Here is a 20,047-nt window from a genome sequence, read left to right on the forward strand (position 1 = left end):
ATAATTAGTTATTAAAAAGAAACAAAATTTTATTGAAAAGATTAAAAATATTTCGACGCTGATTTTTAAATTTCTTAAGCTGATTCTTGACACCTATATTATCGACAAAAGATATTAGATTTTTATTCAAACGAGATATTGAAAATAAAAAAAAATTTTGCAGATAATTAAAAAATGACATGTAATTTTTGAATGAAAAAAAAATTATTTATTGCATTAAAAATTAACAGTTATAAGATAAATTTATATACACTTATTTTTTAATACTCTAAGATCCAGTCTTATTATAAATACACTGTAGAATTAAAAAAGTTATTGATTCAATACTATTACAAAAAGTTATTTTTTAACATTTTCAAATGAGTCATTAACACTAATGGAATTAACATCTACATTAATGATACTGACATTACTACCCGGGCAACTATTTCTGTGTTCTTTTGGCGGTGTTAGAACTGTTATTTTTTCAGTGTCTTTCAAACTCACATTCATCGATTTAATACTATCAGTTTTGTGAAGGGTGAATTTTTTTAAATTAATATCTTCCTCTGAGGGAATTATTTCTTTACGCAAAAATTTTTTGTTTATTGTTGTACTCTTATCATTTTTATCCATTATTACTTCTTCAAGTAAATCGTCTTTTGAACAGCACTGGGATTCTATACAACGTTTACCTCGACAGCGGATCAAACAATCAGATTTATTAACGCCTTTTATCTGAAGAATAAATAATCAAATTATTTATTGATGAATAGTTTGTAATATTTTTTATTTTCTTTAATAATTACTTTTTGAAATTCGGGTTGTATTGTCACGTGTGTGATTCCCATTTCCATAAAAAATGTTGTCACTTGATCAATTATTACTGAATATACCTAAAAAAAAAAAAAAACAAATTCATTTAAAAAGAATCGATCGAAATTTTAATCGATTTTTAAATTATTTCTACTAATTTTCAGGCTTATATTAATATTCTACATTCTGCGTTTAAAATAAAATTTATAAACTTAACAAAGTTCATGTCCCAAATTAAAACTGCAATTTCAATGTCACTATCGCAATAAAAGTTTATTTCATTACATCGTAGTCTTTGAAAAAATTTTAAATAAAATTAATAAATTAAGGATCCAAATAATAAAATATAAATTTTAAATTTACCAATAAGTTATCATGTTAATGTTTATAAATAATTTATTATTTTAGAATCCCGTCAAAATAAAATTATTAAGCTGCTTAAATATTACGGTTGTTTAATTTCAAAACTCAATTAGAGTAAATTTGTTCTTTGTTATCAATTGAAAAAAAAAAAATAGCAGTATTGGATTTAAAAAAAATATATAAGCATTGATGGTCCAAAAAACCTCAGACAATTTTCAACTCCTTATTTCTTGATCTAATTCTTTGAATTTTAAATTCCAAATATCTCTGTAATAATTCAGTTTTCAAAAAAAGTACAAGATACTTTTTTTGTAGAAAATTTAAAGCTCTACAAGAAAGGTTTCCTACAATTTTCCCGATAATTCAATATTTTCAAAGATATTTCCAAAAAATCAATTATACTTTTTTTCGCTTTGAAATTTCCGATAGAAAATTTTTCATTTGATTTACTAAAATACTTTTTGAAAAGCTCAACTTTGGCATCGATTGGAAGTCAAAGTAAATTTATTCCTCGATAAGTAGTAACAAATTTGAGTTAAACATATCCAGCATTAATAAAATTCTGCCTATCATTAAAAGACTTTTTGAAAAACGGGTTTTCAAATATTTTCGGCTGAGTTTTTTTCGGAAACAAAGTCTTTAAATACAATCTACAGATTGCACATTGATTCATTACTATCTAATTGAGCGAAGCGCCCTTTAATTTTTTGATAATAGTCGTTTGTTTAAAAGAAAAACTCAGCCAAAGTTCCTGATCACTGTATTAGTGCAACAAAGATAATACAGTTCACCTACTTGGGTGCAAGAGAGAAGAAAGCAAGAACGCCTGTTAAAAGATACAATACTATACAAAAGATCTAGAGTGTAAAAATAAGAAAAAATCTCAGCTCTTAAAAATGTTACTTTGACTATTTATCAAAGTTAAACAGCCGATTATATTATATCTATTTATAATATTAGGTATCAATAAAAAAAAAGTCTATTATCTTACCGTTTGATCTAAAAATATAATATGTATTGTAGAAATAATTTTTTCACCAGCCAATTGCCACACATGAAAATCATGTACATTAACAATACCCGGAAATGCAGCTAATAATTCTTTTTTTAATGAATCAATATTAATATGATTGGGAATTGTCTGCAGCAAAATTAAGCCCGACTCTCTTACTGCAAAAGAAAGAAGATTTTTTTATACAAAATAAAATACAAGAATAAATAAAAATATTAAATACTTACAGTACGGATAGCTCAATACAAAAAGTGATATAGAGGAAATCATAGCAAATATTGGATCAAAAAATTTAGCCAAATGTGCATCAGTAAAATAAACTAATAACGAATTTATAACAACTAAAATACATCCAAGAACATCGCGACACATTTCTTGGAATCCTTGTCTCCTGGGAATGGCTAGTGGGCTTCGTCTAGTCGGATTAGCGAGTCTCTGTTCATCTGTTGCATTCTCTATATTTCTACAAAAAATAAAACAAAATAAATGCATATCTTTAAAAAAAAAATAATAAAATGAATCAAAGTATTATAATTTATTACAAAACAAAACATACTTTTGAAGGACGACATTTCCATCTTTAGTGACATGAAGCAGTAGACCTTGATTGAAGGTATAACCGCCGATAATTACGTAGCAAAATGCATTGAGAAGTATTCCCGAGACTCCAATACACATCACCGGCACCGGATGATGCATTTCATCGAGATGATCTATATGAATGAGAGTCTGCAATGCTTCTACTAATAATGAAAAACAAAAAGATGCTAGTAGTACACAACACACTAGCATCGTTACAATATCTATTCGCGCCCATCCGAATGTATTCTTCATTTGTCTGTCTGAACATGAATGCTGTAATTTTATTAATTCATTAAATTAATTCTTTATAAATCTTTGTTATTTAATAAATATAATCGACAAGGAAATAATTACTTTTGAGTCCGTCGATGCCGGATTTTTTTCATTTTCATTAACACAAATTGTCGAATCGTTTGAATTACGATTTCTACGGCATCTATCTTCTTTGCCATACTATAAAAAAAGGATTCATTTTATTATTTATTTAATTATTTAGAAACAAAACTATTACGTTTAAATTGAAATAAAGTATTCGAGTTGGTATTTTAAAATTTTTCAATTGTATTATAAGAGAAATAAATTGTGCATAAATATTTATCACGCATATTCATACTGAAAACGCTATATTTAACTAATGAGACCTATATTGGAGAGCTATACTATACATAATATACTAATATGATATCCATACCAGCAATATCAAGTAAATAGACTACAGGCAATTCAGTGCATATTCATTAAATTTATTGTAAATTTACATTTATTTATACACTCAATATCTGAAGTTTGTAAACTAGACATCTGTACTATGAACTATGATTTTTTATAAAATTATTTGTAACTCTACTGCACACTTCAATGCGAAGAGGTAGTGCTCTATTATCACCAGAAAAAAAAAATCGCAATTCACTCCCCTGATTAAGAAAAATTATTTGAAATGATTTAAAACAATTTGCATCGATGAATATACATAGATATACACTTAGCATAGATTAAATCATTTTTCTTAATCAGGGTCCTCTGTAAACACGAACAAGTGAAATAGGTGAATATTAACTAATTCTAAGTGCTAATCGAACCACTTTTTAAAATAAGTAGTTCGGTTGGCACTTAAAATTAGTGAATATTTACGGATTTCACTTATTCATGTTTACAAAGTCAGCTTACATTAATTATAAAAATTTTTGTTACACTTATATGATAACAAAAAGTACACTGATGTTAAATTAACATTAGTAAGGTAGAAAGGCAGTAAGTAAATTTACTACCTCTTTCCTAAGCACAGCAGTATCCTGACATAGTTATAAACTCTATTATTTAGACTATTATTGAACAAAAATTAATTGAAAAAAAATTTTTTGGTCATCAGTGTGTACATCTATGAGCTGGAAATCTCTTGACAAACTCAATGAATCATATCGATTTTTAAATTATTTATATACCCATTTTTTTTATGTTTTATTTATTTATTCCAAAATTTAAAAAATTTCCAATTTTAAGCTACATTTACACTAATTCGAATGCTAAAATTAGCAGTGGCATAAGATTTCAGTTTTTAGGCAACTTTTTGACTTGTCGATAAGGCATCAATATATTGACAAAACGATCAGAAATTTATGTCACCGAAAAAATACCTACTTAAAAGACTTAACACAAGTGACGACAAAAAGTAAATTACAAGTAGTGGTAAAATACGTCATCTAAACAACTTTTTATTTGAAATAAGACAGAAAAAACAACACAACTCGTCTCTGCCTTCGGAACCAACATTTGCATGTCGTATTCATACCAAAAAAGATGACTTTGAAACAAAAAAAAATTTGTCTTGTCCTTTTAAAAGACATCTTAAAGTTGACTCTGTGCTACTTGGGATATAGCAGATTTAAAAATATTTAAACTGAGATAAAAACTACGAAAGAGTCACAAAAAAAATTGTTGACTTTTTGTTAAATTTAAGTCAGCAATTTGTTACCATGTAATCAATTGTAAGCTTAAGTTCAACAAATAGTTAAAATTTTTTTTTTGTGCTACTTAAATATAGACATCTACCAGACCAAGAATCGCCGGTATCGCAATGTCAAAAAAATTCATTAATACATAGGGATTTGAGGTGTACACTTTTGGATTTTCCAAATACTTTTTAATTTTTTAATGTAAAATTTTTTTTCAAGATTTAATAGACGGCAGGGTAAAATTTTTTGTCTCGCAGGAACTCGATAACTATTACGTTTGATAAACGTTCATAATATGGGCCATCGGAGTGTCTATTTGGACGTTTATGTTCAGAATCGGGAAAATAAATACTTAGTGCCATTTAATTTTGTTATTTTTCAAATTTCAATCTTAGCTCAAATAATAATTTAAAAATAAAGTAGGATTTAATTATTTAATATTATTATTTTTTTATTTTTGTCTTCGGCCAAAATGTAAGTGTATTTAAAAGGTAGCGGATCGCAAATAAAATAAATAAAAATAAAGAACAAAAGTACACTCACCTTAATAGAAGCGATGCAGCCGACTAATGCAACAATATTACATAGCATGTGATAAGCATTAAGTAGTAGGGTAAGTGAATGTGTCACATGACTAGTTATTATTTCGACGATGAAGAAGGTAGTTGTGAAGAAAAGCACTAAGTAAAGTTGAACTGGTTGCAGTTGTCTAAACCACTCTTTTACGGCCATGACCTTACACAATTTTTTTTTTCTTAATTATATCGTATAATAAATTATATTTACAAAGCTCTAGACTTTGCGCAGCCGTTGATACTTTAGCTTTAAACGTTACGACAAACAAGATGAGAGGAATAACACCGTCGTCTTCGTTTTCTTCTATCTACCGTTTACCAGTTCCACGCTTACCTTTTCTAACCAATCCTCGCGGTATTAGTCTACGGGTTTCTTTTAAAAATAATACAAAAACAAATCAGTCTGATTCAACACGTTAATATATTTCTGGCTGATACCCCACCCATTTCACCTTTTTTTTTAAACCATAATTATTATTACTATTACTATTTTTTTTAAAACCCATTCCCTGCTTTGCATTTTATTCCTTCGAACCACTAGATTTTATGATTATTTTATAATTTACATTTAATTATCACGTATTCCTAATATTTAATGACACTTGTAATAAAAAACGCACATTATGTCAATAGGTTACAATTTTTTATTATTATTTTAATAAAAAACTTTGGAGTAGTTTAATTTTAACGCAATAAAAATTACTGATTATTTTTAAAAATTAAATTATTAGAAAATCATTCTATAATTTTATTAAACTTATTCTAATTTCAAATTTACATCATATCTGACATTAAAATTTTTTAATAAAACATTGTCTCAAATATAATTGATGTATTATTTTATAAATTAAAAAAAAAATAAATAAATAATAAAAATAATTTTTTTAAAAATTACTCACGAAAGAAAAATTTTTATTCTACATTCGAATGAATTTTAACGTAATTGTAACAAGGTACAGAGTTCAAATGATAGAATGATGTCGTAGTAAAGTCTCAATGACAACTAAACTACCAAATCTTCTGTGACTTTATTCTTTAGATATCAACGGTGAACTTTACTTCTACTTATTTATGATTACAAAGACGAGATGTTTATTAACATTATCATTATTATTATTTACATGGTGCATTGACTTGAATGATTCATTTTTTACAATTAATTAATTTCACAAAAATTATCCCCCATAAAAAAAAAAATTATACAAAAATTATTTAATAAATAATAAATCAATTCCATTTACCTCATTCTAATAATTTATTCTATAGATTTCGACCTTGAAGCAGCAATAAATATCTTTTAACTGTCCAATATTTGAATAAAGATTTTTGAAAATTGATAAAGAAGATAAATTTAAAAAATCTTACTTTTCAGAATTTTTATAAATTATTTTTCTAACTATTCACTTATCATAGAGATAACAGAGCAGATAATCGTTGGCTGAGATAAAAATATAATCAGAAATATTATTTTTAATACATAAAATATTTATTTACGTAAATATTTTTTTTGCTTATTATTATGAATCATTTGAATATTTATGAGCATTAAAATCAATTTCACGCACGTACTCTCAATAGTACACAACTTTAATGTATATGTATGTATATATAATATGTATAGAGAATAAAGTGATAGTTATTATGTGTGAGAAAGGACGACTATATCAAAGCCCTAGTTGGCAACATCCGGACTCGGTCCACGAGGTTTTATTTTATTTCTTTTAATAGCTGATTGTTACTATCGTTCTATTACGGACTATATGAGCTATATTTATTAGATTTAATTTATGTAATTAAATAATTACCTTCTATTAAATACCGCGGACTCTTGAGTGATTTATTAATTTATTTAGGTGTGGGTATTTAATTAAATAATATTTAATTTACTGCTTATTTAAATTAATATATATAAATATATACAAGTATATATATTTAGTATATAATAATATTACTCGATCGTTAAAGAGTTTAAGATACGGCAGTAGCGATAGCACTAAATCCATATCAGATTGACAGATACATTATTATTTTGTCAAACTAATCTTTATTATTTAACGCAGATAATCATTTTATTGTTTTACCTTATCTGGATTATTTTTTCAGTTTACTTGTTTCTTAATTGTCTAATTAAGCGTTTAAATTTTTTAAGTCTTAATTTAAATGGGAAATCGACACTGAGTTTAATATGATTTGAAAAATAGTAAAATAGATTTTATTGTTGAAAGGCTCACAATCAACTAAAGACTCGTAATTTCAATGAGTAATACATCTGAATAAATGTTAAATAATAGTTCCCGATAAATTTTTCTAAATGATCTAGTTTTGTAATGAGTATGCAAATTTAACTCTTTTTTTTTATTTACAAAAAAGTTATTTCTCAGCAAAATGTTGATAAGAATTCATTATTCAAATAATTACCTGGTGTTTAATTTTTTAATTTAAACTCAAATATAAATTTTATTAGTTAAATTATATTGTAGTGATATTATGTAAATAACAATTTTTTTTCAATATAAATTTTTTATTATAGATTGATTACTGAGTTGAAAGAACTATAAAATATAAAATAAGTAGTAATAAAAAAAAAAGTAAATGTAAAAGCACGATTTGAAACAACAAATAATTTAAAAAGTTAGCGTATCTAATTGAAAGTATGACTAATTGTAAATAAATTATTCTAATAATTTATATAACTGATGTTATTATTATTTATTACCGATTATACATTTTTATCTTAAGGATTAAAATATTTTATTTGAATTAAATAAATAATTAATGAAATATTACTAGTTAATTAGCTAGTTTAAATAAATCAAAGTGATAAGAGAGGAAACTGTCTCAGTTGATTCACAAAAGTACCACTGGCTGTTATAAAAATAATCCAAGCTTACCTTCGGTAGCAAATGTAAACTTGATAATTATTTTTTCTTCTTTCATTGAGTAATTTAATTTACAAATAATATTGAATCTTAATTATTTATATTAATTATATTTATTTATATACTTCTCATCGTTTTTTTCCAGACAATTTTAAATAAATTATTGTAGGAATGTGCGAATAGCTCCAATTTAAGAATTATTCGTATCGAACTATTCGATTTGAACTTCCGAATAATTCAAATTATTCCAAAATTCACAAATAATTCCAAAATTTTTTTTGCAACGATTTAAAATATGTAACAGTAACTGTAACAGTTCGGGGAATAATTCAATTTTTTGTTAGAGGTAAATAGAGCTTAGACACGAATCTACGAAAAAATTATTTTTGGTTACTTTAGAAACTAAGCTCTCGATTAAATAAAAACTGTATTTTTTAAAGCTGATCAAAATTTTATCGATTTCAATAGAATAATTCAAAAAGTTACGAATAATTCAAAAATTTTTTAATAATTCGGAAATTCGAATATCGAATCGAATAGTTATATTCAATTCGATACGAACCCGACTAGCACACCCCTAAAATATATCTAGTATAACTATAAATTTTAATCTCTAGAATAATTTATTAATTTTAATTAAGTTGAATTATTATATAAAATTCAAAGTTCCCGCGCTTAGTAAAAAAAATCCCAGTAGCGACGTGGCGACGATTCCGCCATTTTCGAAGCTCCCTCTTAAGTTTAGCCATGAAGCCATCAGCTGCGCTCTTTCCTTTTGGTTTCTTGACGAGAAATCATCAATTCATTTTAGCGTGTTCCACGTTTCGTGTCGATACGACTTAAAAAGTAAGTTAAAAAATTAAATTTATCAATAAATATTACGAATACTTATTAATTAAATAAATTATTTATTTGAATTGATTGAAATAACAACCGATTGCTTTTAATTGATTAAAATATTTTTGGATTACTCCTCCATGTTGAGGCTATGTTGATTCAGCGGGAATCACGTTGTTCATTTTTAATCAACTTAAATTAATAATTTATAAATAATAAATAGAACATGATGATTTGAAATTTATCACCATCTTTCGACTGAGTGGTAGTGAAGATTAATTTTATCTGATGAAATATCATTAAATAAATTTATTATTTTATTGTTCTAAGTTATAAGTAAACTAATTAAATTTTTAATATTTAAACAGCATGCGTTACGTGGCCGCTTACTTATTGGCTGTCCTTGGTGGCAAAGCCGCACCATCCCAGAATGACATCGAAAAAATTCTTTCATCTGTCGGTATCGAAGCCGATGCTGAAAAACTTAAGAAAGTAATCACTTCACTCGAGGGTAAATCTATCGAGGAATTGATTGCTGAAGGTAATTATACTTATTTATAATAATAATTCATTGCCTTACAAAAAATACAGTACTAATTTATTCATAAATTTCAGGCCGTACAAAATTATCTTCCATGCCAGTTGGTGGTGGTGTTGCTGCTGCTGCAGCAGCTCCAGGTGCCGCAGCCGCAGCTCCTGCTGCTGAAGAGAAAAAAGGTAAAGTTTTATTCCTCTACATGAGTGTGAATGTAGCAGACAGACAAATTTTAAATTATAAATAATAAGACTAAATAATTGATAAAATTAAATTAAAAAAAAAACGCATATTTTAAAAAAAAAATTAATAAGTGCATTTTTTAAAAATTTAATTTTATCAATTATTTACTCTATTAATAATTTTAAATTTGTCTGATATCTGGTACACTCACTCTCATTCCTCTACTTAATTAGTAATTTATGTTACAAATCCACGTGATGTTATTTTTACTAACCATCTTTCGCCTGATTTACTGTGTTGAAGATTTTCAAACTGATTTTAAATATAATTACTTAATAATAAAGTTAAATTATAAAGCAATTATTAATATATATGTATTTATTTTGCAGAAGATAAGAAAGCCGCCAAAGAAGACTCTGAATCTGAAGACGATGACATGGGCTTCGGTCTATTTGACTAAAATGATCATCAAAAAATTTAATTATTCATTAGCATCATCATTACCATCTACTGTTGACACATTTATACATTTGTTTTAATCTGCTGATGAATAAATAATTTTTTTACTGTACATTTAATATTTAAATTTATTTATACTCATCTCCCTTAATTATTAATTTATCCATAAAAATGTTTTTAAATTACGCGCCAATTTTTTCATAAATCAAGCCGTTAAATTTATGAGTAGCAATGAAAAAAAACTGAAATAACTACAATAGAATTAGTAAAAATATTTAAATTTAAATAAAAGAGTAGTTGAAGATGTTGATGTAATAACCGGCGTGATTAGTTTCAAAGTGCAAGAAAACCGTGTCGCGCATTGGTACGCGTCGTGGCTTCATTCACACAGGAATAAAAAAGTGGGGTAGCAAATTTACGGTAAGACCTGAACCCAACAACTTAACGATGATAGTTTCTTCTCAGTATTACTACGCCTGAACCTCTAAAATAAATAAAATTTATCAAACGTTACTTCACCAACTAATTAATTTAAATTACTAAAGTTACCAACTAATTTTATTTTATAAAAATAAATAAAGCCTTCAAGGTAAATACAACAAATAAAATATTTATAAATAATAATCGGGACTATTTTCTTGACAAAGAGGGCGGATAATGGCCGCCATTATAGATGTCAGCGGTGAGCAGAGTGACGGGATTTGGTTTGCGTCAGTCGGTTTAGTGCGCGGATGAGTGAATAAAACATCATCACCGGGACTGCTGGGCCACTTGTAACTGCTTGTAGTACTGATAGTTGTGAAACCTGGATTTAAATAAGATACTTTGTGTTAGTTGTCTATGAACACGTGATTATTTATGATATATATAAACATCAATTATAAATTTATAATAACGCGGGTGTATTTGTTAACGATATCGATATAACAATAATATAAAATGTCGCAGCTACTACCCATAAGGTTTCAGGAACATCTTCAGGTAAGTGACCTGCTTTTTTTTTTATCTACTAACTCTGTAATTATCAGGAACAAAATTTATTGAGCTACCGAGAGTAGAGAAAGCGAGGATTTTTTCGGACGAAATTACACCTGTCCCAATGATGCATCCGGGGCGTCGGATTCGACGGCTTTGCTAATGACGTAGAGTTGACAGCTATGCTGAATTTTTGTGGCTTTAATAACTAAAGCCCATACTCTCAATTCTTAACATATTCATCTCATATATCTACATATATACAAATATAAATCTACATATATATGTATGCATTTATATATATGTATACTATTAATCACATTCCTGTTCTTCCTCTGTCCTCTCACTTTTTTTACATACCGACCATTGACTCATGGACATGGACATGAACGTGGACGATTATCGATCCTAGGTGTTACATCTTCGTATACTAAATCACATATGATTGGAAATAACGAGTAATTTCATTTAATTATTTTTTTCCTTTTTTTTTTTTACACTGACTGGAGTACCGGGTAGCCACGTCGATTTCATACGTACACACGCCCCTTGCCGCCGCCTACATTTCTCTATCATTATTATTATTATTATTATTATTATTATTATTATTATTATTATTATTATTATTATTTTATTTTTTTATGTATAAATTATTTTTTTTCGGAGTAATTTATGATTAATTTTTCATGATTGTAAAAGTTGCAGATATCTGACAATTTTTTAAACTTTTAAATAATAAATTTTTATTTTTATAAAATAAAAATAAAAAAATACATGTTTAGACAATTCAAAATTTCGTACATGCATTTTTTTAAAATTTTATTATATTAATTATATAATTTTTTTATATTTAATTAAAAATTGTCGTACGTCTGCTATATTTACTCATTAATTTTTCATGATCCTGTAATTAATAGACAAATAAAAATTTTGGGATTTTTTTTTTTCAACAAATCAGTTAGAAAAAAAAAAACTAAAAATATGCACATGTAGAAAATAAAAAAAAACTATAAGTGCAATTTTTGGAAATATATTTTTTTTAAATGTATGATTTAAAAAAAAATCCAAAAATTATCAGACCTCAACTAACTAGTATCATGATTTTTCGAGGTAAATAATTATTACAAAATTAATTGACTAAGATAATTTTTTGATAAAAGAAACAAATTATCTTGTTTAGAAAATCTGTTAAAATTATAATGGAGTCTGTAGATAAGAAAATAAAAAAGTATAAATATTAATTTTGATTGTTTGTTTTTTTAATTTTAGCTTACGGCTGTAGGAATAAATGCTAACAATGTCAGCTTCAATACACTTACTATGGAGTCTGATAAATTTATCTGTGTGCGTGAAAAAGTTGGTGATACATCGCAAGTTGTTATTGTCGATTTAAATGACACCGCAAATCCTATCAGAAGGCCCATTTCTGCTGATTCTGCTATTATGAACCCTGCAAGCAAAGTTATTGCTCTAAAAGGTAAGCTAAATTTGAATTTATATTGTTCCTTAATTAGAAGAATTTATAATTAATAATAATAATATTTTTAGCACAAAAAACTCTACAAATTTTTAATATCGAAATGAAATCCAAGATGAAAGCTCACACGATGGCAGAAGACGTTGTGTTCTGGAAATGGATATCACCGAACACTCTAGCTCTGGTGACAGAGCAATCAGTTTATCATTGGTCAATGGAAGGTGACTCGACGCCAACTAAAATATTCGATCGTCATGCGTCTTTGAATGGTTGTCAGATAATTAATTATCGTACTGATCCAAAGCAAACCTGGCTCCTATTAATTGGTATATCGGCACAACATAATCGTGTCGTAGGTGCAATGCATCTTTACTCAGTCGAACGCAAATGTTCACAACCGATTGAAGGACACGCGGCTTCGTTTGCGCAGTTCAAGATGGAGGGTAACGCTGAACCTAGTAATCTATTTTGTTTTGCCGTAAGGACGACCCAAGGGGCGAAACTTCATATCATTGAAGTAGGTCAACCACCAGCTGGCAATGCTCCATTCCCTAAAAAAGCCGTCGATGTTTTCTTTCCAGCTGAGGCTAGTAACGATTTTCCTGTTGCGATGCAAGTTAGCTCCAAGTATGATGTTATCTATCTTATCACTAAGTACGGATACATTCACATGTATGACATTGAATCCGCCACCTGTATATTCATGAATCGTATATCCGGTGAAACTATTTTCGTTACTGCTCCCCATGAAGCTTCTGGTGGTATAATTGGTGTTAATCGCAAAGGACAAGTACTCTCTGTGTCTGTCGAAGAAGAAAATATTATTCCATACATAAATGGAGTTCTTCAGAATCCAGAATTAGCATTGAGAATGGCAGTCAGAAATAATTTATCTGGTGCTGAAGATTTATTTGTACGTAAATTCAACATGCTTTTCCAGAACGGACAGTACGCAGAAGCTGCTAAAGTTGCTGCAAATGCACCCAAGGGAATATTGCGTACACCAGCTACTATTCAACGTTTTCAACAGGTACCAACAACACAAGGTCAAACATCTCCATTGCTACAGTATTTTGGTATTCTATTGGATCAAGGACAGTTAAATAAATTTGAATCACTAGAATTATGCCGACCGGTTTTAGTACAGGGCCGTAAACAATTACTGGAAAAATGGCTTAAAGAAGATAAATTGGAGTGCAGTGAAGAACTGGGTGATTTAGTTAAACAAGCAGATCCTACACTCGCTTTGAGTGTTTATTTGCGTGCTAATGTACCGAACAAAGTTATACAATGCTTCGCTGAAACAGGACAATTTCAAAAAATTGTCCTTTATGCTAAAAAGGTATCTTATACTCCGGATTATATATTCTTGTTGAGAAACGTTATGAGAATAAATCCCGATCAGGGTGTCGCATTTGCCCAAATGCTTGTACAGGATGATGAGCCGCTGGCAGATATTAATCAGATTGTTGATATATTTATGGAACAAAATATGGTACAGCAGTGTACGGCATTTTTGTTGGATGCATTGAAGAATAACAGACCGAGTGAAGGAGCTCTTCAGACACGTCTGCTTGAAATGAATTTAATGTCTGCGCCTCAAGTTGCCGACGCTATTCTCGGCAATCAAATGTTTACTCACTATGATCGCGCACACGTTGCACAGCTGTGCGAAAAAGCTGGATTATTGCAGCGTGCATTGGAACACTATACCGATTTATATGACATTAAACGCGCCGTTGTGCATACCCACTTATTATCTGCCGACTGGCTCGTTGGATTCTTTGGTACTCTGTCCGTTGAAGACTCACTTGAATGCCTGAAAGCCATGATGACTGCAAATATACGTCAAAATTTACAGATTTGCGTTCAGATTGCTACTAAATATCACGAACAATTGACGACAAAATCATTGATTGATCTATTTGAGAGCTTTAAATCATACGAAGGATTGTTTTATTTCCTTGGATCGATTGTTAATTTCAGTCAGGATCAAGAGGTTCATTTCAAGTACATCCAAGCTGCGTGTAAAATTGGACAGATCAAAGAAGTCGAACGTATTTGTCGTGAGAGTCATTGTTATAATGCCGAACGTGTTAAAAATTTCTTGAAAGAGGCCAAGTTATCTGATCAATTACCGCTCATAATTGTCTGCGATCGATTTGACTTTGTCCACGACCTTGTTCTCTACCTTTATCGTAACAACTTGCAGAAGTATATTGAAATTTATGTACAAAAGGTTTGTTGATAATTTATTTATATTAAATAATAATTATTTAGTCAATTTAAATTTATATAATTAATTATAATTTATATTACAGGTAAATCCATCACGTTTGCCTGTTGTTATTGGCGGATTACTGGACGTGGACTGCTCAGAAGACATAATTAAAAATTTAATTCTCGTTGTCAGAGGTCAATTTTCAACAGACGAGCTCGTTGAAGAAGTTGAGAAACGTAATCGTCTGAAGCTTCTTCTTCCGTGGTTAGAATCTCGTGTCCATGAGGGTTGCATCGAACCAGCGACGCACAATGCTCTTGCTAAAATTTACATCGACAGTAATAATAATCCTGAGAGATTTTTGAAAGAAAACCAGTTTTACGACAGCCGCGTTGTTGGTAAATACTGCGAAAAACGTGACCCACATTTGGCATGCATCGCTTATGAACGTGGTCAGTGTGATCGTGAATTAATAAGCGTTTGTAATGAAAACAGCTTATTTAAGAGCGAAGCAAGATATTTGGTACGTCGACGTGATCCTGATCTTTGGGCAGAAGTATTACTTGAAAGTAATCCCTACAAACGTCCGTTGATTGATCAAGTTGTACAAACAGCATTGTCTGAAACTCAAGATCCAGAAGATATTTCAGTAACAGTAAAAGCTTTTATGACCGCAGATTTACCCAATGAACTTATTGAACTATTGGAAAAAATAGTATTAGACAGCAGTGTCTTCAGTGACCACCGTAATTTACAAAATCTTTTGATCTTGACAGCTATAAAGGCCGATCGCACACGTGTTATGGAATACATTAATCGTCTTGACAATTATGATGCACCAGATATTGCGAATATTGCAATAAACAATGAATTATATGAAGAAGCATTCGCTATTTTCAAAAAATTCGATGTCAATACATCAGCTATTCAGGTATTGATTGAACAAGTTGGTAATCTAGACCGCGCATACGAATTCGCCGAGAGATGCAATGAACCAGCGGTGTGGTCACAATTGGCACGTGCTCAATTACAACAAGGGCTCGTTAAAGAAGCTATTGACAGTTTTATTAAAGCGGATGATCCATCAGCTTACGTTGATGTTGTTGAAACAGCCCACCGCACATCACACTGGGAAGATCTTGTCCGTTATCTTCAAATGGCTCGTAAAAAAGCACGTGAATCATTTATCGAGAGTGAATTAATTTATGCTTACGCGCGTACAAACAGACTTGCTGATTTAGAAGAATTTATATCTGGTCCTAATCACGCGGATATACAAAAAATAGGAGACAGATGTTTTGATGATAAAATGTATGATGCTGCTAAATTACTTTACAACAATGTGTCTAATTTTGCACGATTGGCTATCACATTAGTACATCTTAAAGAATTTCAAGGCGCTGTTGATTCAGCACGGAAAGCTAATTCAACACGTACATGGAAGGAAGTTTGTTTCGCTTGTGTCGATAGCGGTGAATTCCGTTTGGCACAAATGTGCGGTCTACATATTGTTGTGCACGCAGATGAACTTGAAGATTTAATAAATTATTATCAAGATCGTGGTCACTTTGAGGAATTAATAAACTTACTTGAAGCAGCACTGGGTCTCGAGCGTGCACACATGGGAATGTTTACTGAACTGGCTATACTGTACAGTAAATACAAACCACAGAGAATGCGTGAGCACTTGGAATTGTTTTGGTCACGTGTTAATATACCTAAAGTACTACGTGCTGCAGAATCAGCTCACCTGTGGGCAGAGCTTGTTTTTCTTTATGACAAATATGAGGAATACGACAATGCAGTACTTGCTATGATGCAGCATCCAACAGAGGCATGGAGAGAGGGACACTTTAAAGATGTTATTACAAAAGTTGCTAATGTCGAATTGTATTACAAGGCAATACAATTTTATCTTGACTACAAACCATTACTTTTGAATGACATACTGTTGGTATTGTCACCGCGAATGGATCACACGAGAGCTGTTGGCCATTTCACACGTACTGGGCATTTACAATTAGTTAAACCATACTTGAGATCAGTACAAGCACTCAATAACAAAGCTATAAATGAAGCATTAAATGGTTTACTAATTGATGAAGAGGATTACCAGGGTCTTAGAACGTCGATAGATGCTTTTGATAACTTTGATAACATTGCACTTGCTCAACAGCTTGAAAAGCATGAGCTTATTGAGTTTAGAAGGATTGCCGCTTATCTTTACAAAGGTAACAACAGATGGAAACAGTCTGTTGAGTTGTGCAAGAAAGATAGACTATTCCGGTAGGTTTTATTTTTTATAAATACTTTGGAATCTCTATAACTTTAAATCTCTCCACCCGATTTATTTAAAAAAAAAAAAAAAAAGGCCATTTGGTAACCGAAATAGAAGTAGATTTCTGGTAATATATTCATTATTGAACCTCTAAAAATTTTGATAATAGTAAACAGCATTGAAAATCCATGATATAAAATTTGAATCATAATAGTTTAAATAAAATATTAAAATTTAAGTATTAGCTTGAACGATATGTGTGACAAGTTTCATTCAGATAAAGTCATAGTAGCGTGATTTGAAACTTTTTTCATAAGCTACAAGATACAATCATTGAAATTAACCTGCGACGCATCATTAAAAATATATTGAGAGTTGAAGCCATAAAAAAATGTATTTTTCGAAAATTTTCAGACTTTAATCTATTTGAAACAATCGACGAAATGGTCAGTTAAATAATGAAATTAAAGCTAATTTCATGAGCTTTCAGATACATGTAACAAAAATGAGCTATCGCTTTTCATTCAAAAGTTATTTGGAAAGAAATTGACAAAAAATGATTTTTTGTTTATTTTAATTTGAAAAACTTTAAACACTCACAACTTTCGAACTAACCGACCTATTTGGCTCATAAAGAGCTCTTGAAATCATGAGATTGAAGTTAGCCGACGTCTAATAATTTTTGGATTTTTTTCAAACGATAAATTATAAAAAAAAAAAATATTTGAAAAAATTGCACCTATAGTTTTTAAAATTTTCTATATGTGCATATTTTTAATTTTTATTTTTTTTTAATTAAATTAATGAAAAAAAAAATCCGAAAATTGTTAATTGTCTGCCAACCAGGATCATCTTGAAATCGATTAGCACACTTCTTTTTTAAGAGCTTGACTTTAAAGTAAAAGTAACTAGAAAACAATGCGGAATTTGAAAAAATTGTACTGATAATACTTTGTAGAGAATAAAATTATCAACAAAAAATATCCTATAACATTTTGTGATAAGTCTGATAGTTTCGCCGGAAAAGGAAAAGATTTCGAAATTTACTCTAACTTGACTTCGAGCTCCAATAACTTTTGAACAGATGGATTTATTAAAAAATGATAAGCGACCTTTTTGTAGAGCGTTTAATTTCCTACAAAAATATGCATTAGTCTATTTGATTTACTTATCTGTTAATGAGTTAAGAATACTCAGGCTTAAAAAAAATGTAATCGACATAGAATTTTTTTTCTTGCGCGAAAAATTTTTTTTTTTTGTGTTGAACTATGTATTATATATATATATATATATATATATATATATATATATATATATATATATATATATATATATATTTACATATATAAATTTTTTAGCTAATAGTATTTTTGGAACCTACTCGATAAATTATATTAGGCTCCAACAAAATTCTTTGCAAATTCCACCATGAGAACAAATGCAATAGCCAGATTTCAATAAGGAATCTACTAAAAAGTGGAAAAAACATTTGTCTACTGTCGCGTATTGCGTAGCTTTGATATCAGGAATTTCAAGCCCCTCGTTTTTAAAATTGAAGAGATTCCGCTGTCCACTGACTTTAAATTTATGATATTTTAATTTATATTTTAATAATAGAGATGCTATGGAGTACGCCGCAGAATCTAAAAATGCAGAGGTAGCTGAAGAATTATTAGAATGGTTCTTAGAACGAGGATCTAAAGATTGTTTCGCCGCTTGCCTATTTTATTGTTATGATCTTCTTCATCCTGACGTTATTCTCGAGCTTGCGTGGAAACATCGCATCATTCACTTTGCAATGCCGTATCTTATTCAAGTTATGCGTGAATACATTACTAAAGTACGTTTATTTTATTAATAAATAAATAAATAAATAAAAATAAGTATTATTAATAATTAATAATCATTAATTTATTATTATAAAGGTTGATAAATTAGAAGAAGCTGAAAGTAGGCGTGCTGAAGAAACCAGTCATGAAGAACACAAGCCCATGATAATGCGTAAGTATTTTATTATTAAATTAAATAAATATTTAAATAAATAATAAATTTATTTAAAATCTGTGTACAGCGGAGCCACAGTTGATGCTGACAGCAGGTCCAGGTATGATGGCACCAGGTTACGCACCTCAAGCTGTTTATGGTACACCAGCTCCTGGTGTTTATGCACCAGCAGCGGCAGCTTATCAAGGCTATGGCATGTGAAACGAATTTAATGAACCGTTTATTGCAACTAAAATTATAACAACTGATCAACAACTACTGCGGTTTTGTTAGAACAATCTTGACCGTTTAGCTATTAGTCATACTCTGCTGGATTTAAATAAATTCAAGTACAGCGACAAATAATAAACAAATAAAATATAGTCATTTAATTGATAAAATAATAAGTAATAATATGACGGGAGATTTAATTCTTACGTAATTTAATTTGGTTCGACACGGCAAATGTCTACAGTCATATATAAATATATTATTTCTCATAAATTTCATCACAGATACAGAGTTATTATACTAATAGAAGCTATCGCTAATTGAGAGTTGATTTATCTTTTTTTTTTTAATTTGAATTTGAATTTGTTATCCCACTCATTGAATAATAATTATTTTAATTATTGATAGTATTGTAATCAATATAAATCCTGCTTGTGCCGGGCGCTGCCGATTTAAAAAATAAATAAAATTAATGTTATACTATATCTGACTGTAATTACGAATATTCCAGTACAAAGATTTAAGAGAGAATAGGACAAAAATTCATATACATTAATAAATTTATTTGCTTTGTTAAATTATCTATACGTGTGTTGTTTTTAAAAATTTATTGCACGTTTATTCTTTGCAAGTTTCATTCAAATTTCGTCGGCTGCTCTTTTCGTATTCATTTTCTATTGTGTATATTTATCAAATTTATAAAAAAAAAA

The 20,047-nt window shown here is 29.1% G+C and overlaps 3 protein-coding genes across 9 annotated transcripts; 2 read left to right on the forward strand and 1 right to left on the reverse strand.

Moving 5' to 3' along the window:
• Nucleotides 1-192: 192 nt before the first annotated feature.
• Nucleotides 193-7,246, reverse strand: LOC103570467 (proton-coupled zinc antiporter SLC30A1). 7 transcript variants are annotated; one of them, XM_008548226.3, is made up of 8 exons: nt 7,085-7,246; nt 5,248-5,439; nt 3,107-3,205; nt 2,727-3,025; nt 2,398-2,633; nt 2,150-2,328; nt 789-875; nt 193-717 (listed from the first exon to the last, which is right to left on the reverse strand). In XM_008548226.3, exons 2-8 carry the CDS (start codon nt 5,434-5,436, stop codon nt 340-342), a joined length of 1,467 nt encoding a protein of 488 aa, XP_008546448.1. In that variant the 5' UTR covers nt 5,437-5,439; nt 7,085-7,246; the 3' UTR covers nt 193-339. The 7 variants fall into 7 exon arrangements, with proteins under 7 accessions (XP_008546448.1, XP_008546446.1, XP_008546450.1 ...); XM_008548224.3 differs by having other exon boundaries at nt 5,248-5,652; XM_008548228.2 differs by lacking the exon at nt 7,085-7,246 and adding an exon at nt 6,521-6,632.
• A 1,671-nt stretch (nt 7,247-8,917) lies between these two features.
• On the forward strand, nt 8,918-10,284 carry LOC103570468 (60S acidic ribosomal protein P2). Its single transcript, XM_014444535.2, has 4 exons — nt 8,918-9,004; nt 9,364-9,536; nt 9,611-9,712; nt 10,103-10,284. The coding sequence occupies exons 2-4, from the start codon at nt 9,365-9,367 to the stop codon at nt 10,171-10,173; spliced, it is 345 nt and encodes a 114-aa protein (XP_014300021.1). The 5' UTR covers nt 8,918-9,004; nt 9,364; the 3' UTR covers nt 10,174-10,284.
• Nucleotides 10,285-10,632: 348 nt separating this feature from the next.
• Nucleotides 10,633-20,001, forward strand: LOC103570469 (clathrin heavy chain). Its single transcript, XM_008548231.3, has 7 exons — nt 10,633-11,153; nt 12,417-12,624; nt 12,696-14,863; nt 14,946-17,131; nt 18,741-18,963; nt 19,049-19,124; nt 19,195-20,001. Exons 1-7 carry the CDS (start codon nt 11,112-11,114, stop codon nt 19,326-19,328), a joined length of 5,037 nt encoding a protein of 1,678 aa, XP_008546453.1. The 5' UTR covers nt 10,633-11,111; the 3' UTR covers nt 19,329-20,001.
• Nucleotides 20,002-20,047: the final 46 nt, after the last annotated feature.

The sequence above is a fragment of the Microplitis demolitor genome, chromosome 10, assembly GCF_026212275.2.
Source record: "Microplitis demolitor isolate Queensland-Clemson2020A chromosome 10, iyMicDemo2.1a, whole genome shotgun sequence".
In the NCBI taxonomy this organism is placed as follows: domain Eukaryota; kingdom Metazoa; phylum Arthropoda; class Insecta; order Hymenoptera; family Braconidae; genus Microplitis; species Microplitis demolitor.

Coding starts and splice junctions, on each gene's coding strand:
- LOC103570467 (XM_008548226.3), bottom strand. CDS start 5,436: ATGGCCGTAAAAGAGTGGTTTAGACAACTGCAACCAGTTCAACTTTAC. Junction 3,206..5,247: donor GCTGCATCGCTTCTATTAAG/GTGAGTGTACTT, acceptor CTTTTTTTATAG/TATGGCAAAGAAGATAGATG. Junction 718..788: donor TACAACCCGAATTTCAAAAA/GTAATTATTAAA, acceptor TTTATTCTTCAG/ATAAAAGGCGTTAATAAATC.
- LOC103570468 (XM_014444535.2), top strand. CDS start 9,365: ATGCGTTACGTGGCCGCTTACTTATTGGCTGTCCTTGGTGGCAAAGCC. Junction 9,537..9,610: donor CGAGGAATTGATTGCTGAAG/GTAATTATACTT, acceptor CATAAATTTCAG/GCCGTACAAAATTATCTTCC. Junction 9,713..10,102: donor TGCTGCTGAAGAGAAAAAAG/GTAAAGTTTTAT, acceptor TTTATTTTGCAG/AAGATAAGAAAGCCGCCAAA.
- LOC103570469 (XM_008548231.3), top strand. CDS start 11,112: ATGTCGCAGCTACTACCCATAAGGTTTCAGGAACATCTTCAG. Junction 12,625..12,695: donor CAAAGTTATTGCTCTAAAAG/GTAAGCTAAATT, acceptor TAATATTTTTAG/CACAAAAAACTCTACAAATT. Junction 14,864..14,945: donor TTGAAATTTATGTACAAAAG/GTTTGTTGATAA, acceptor TTTATATTACAG/GTAAATCCATCACGTTTGCC.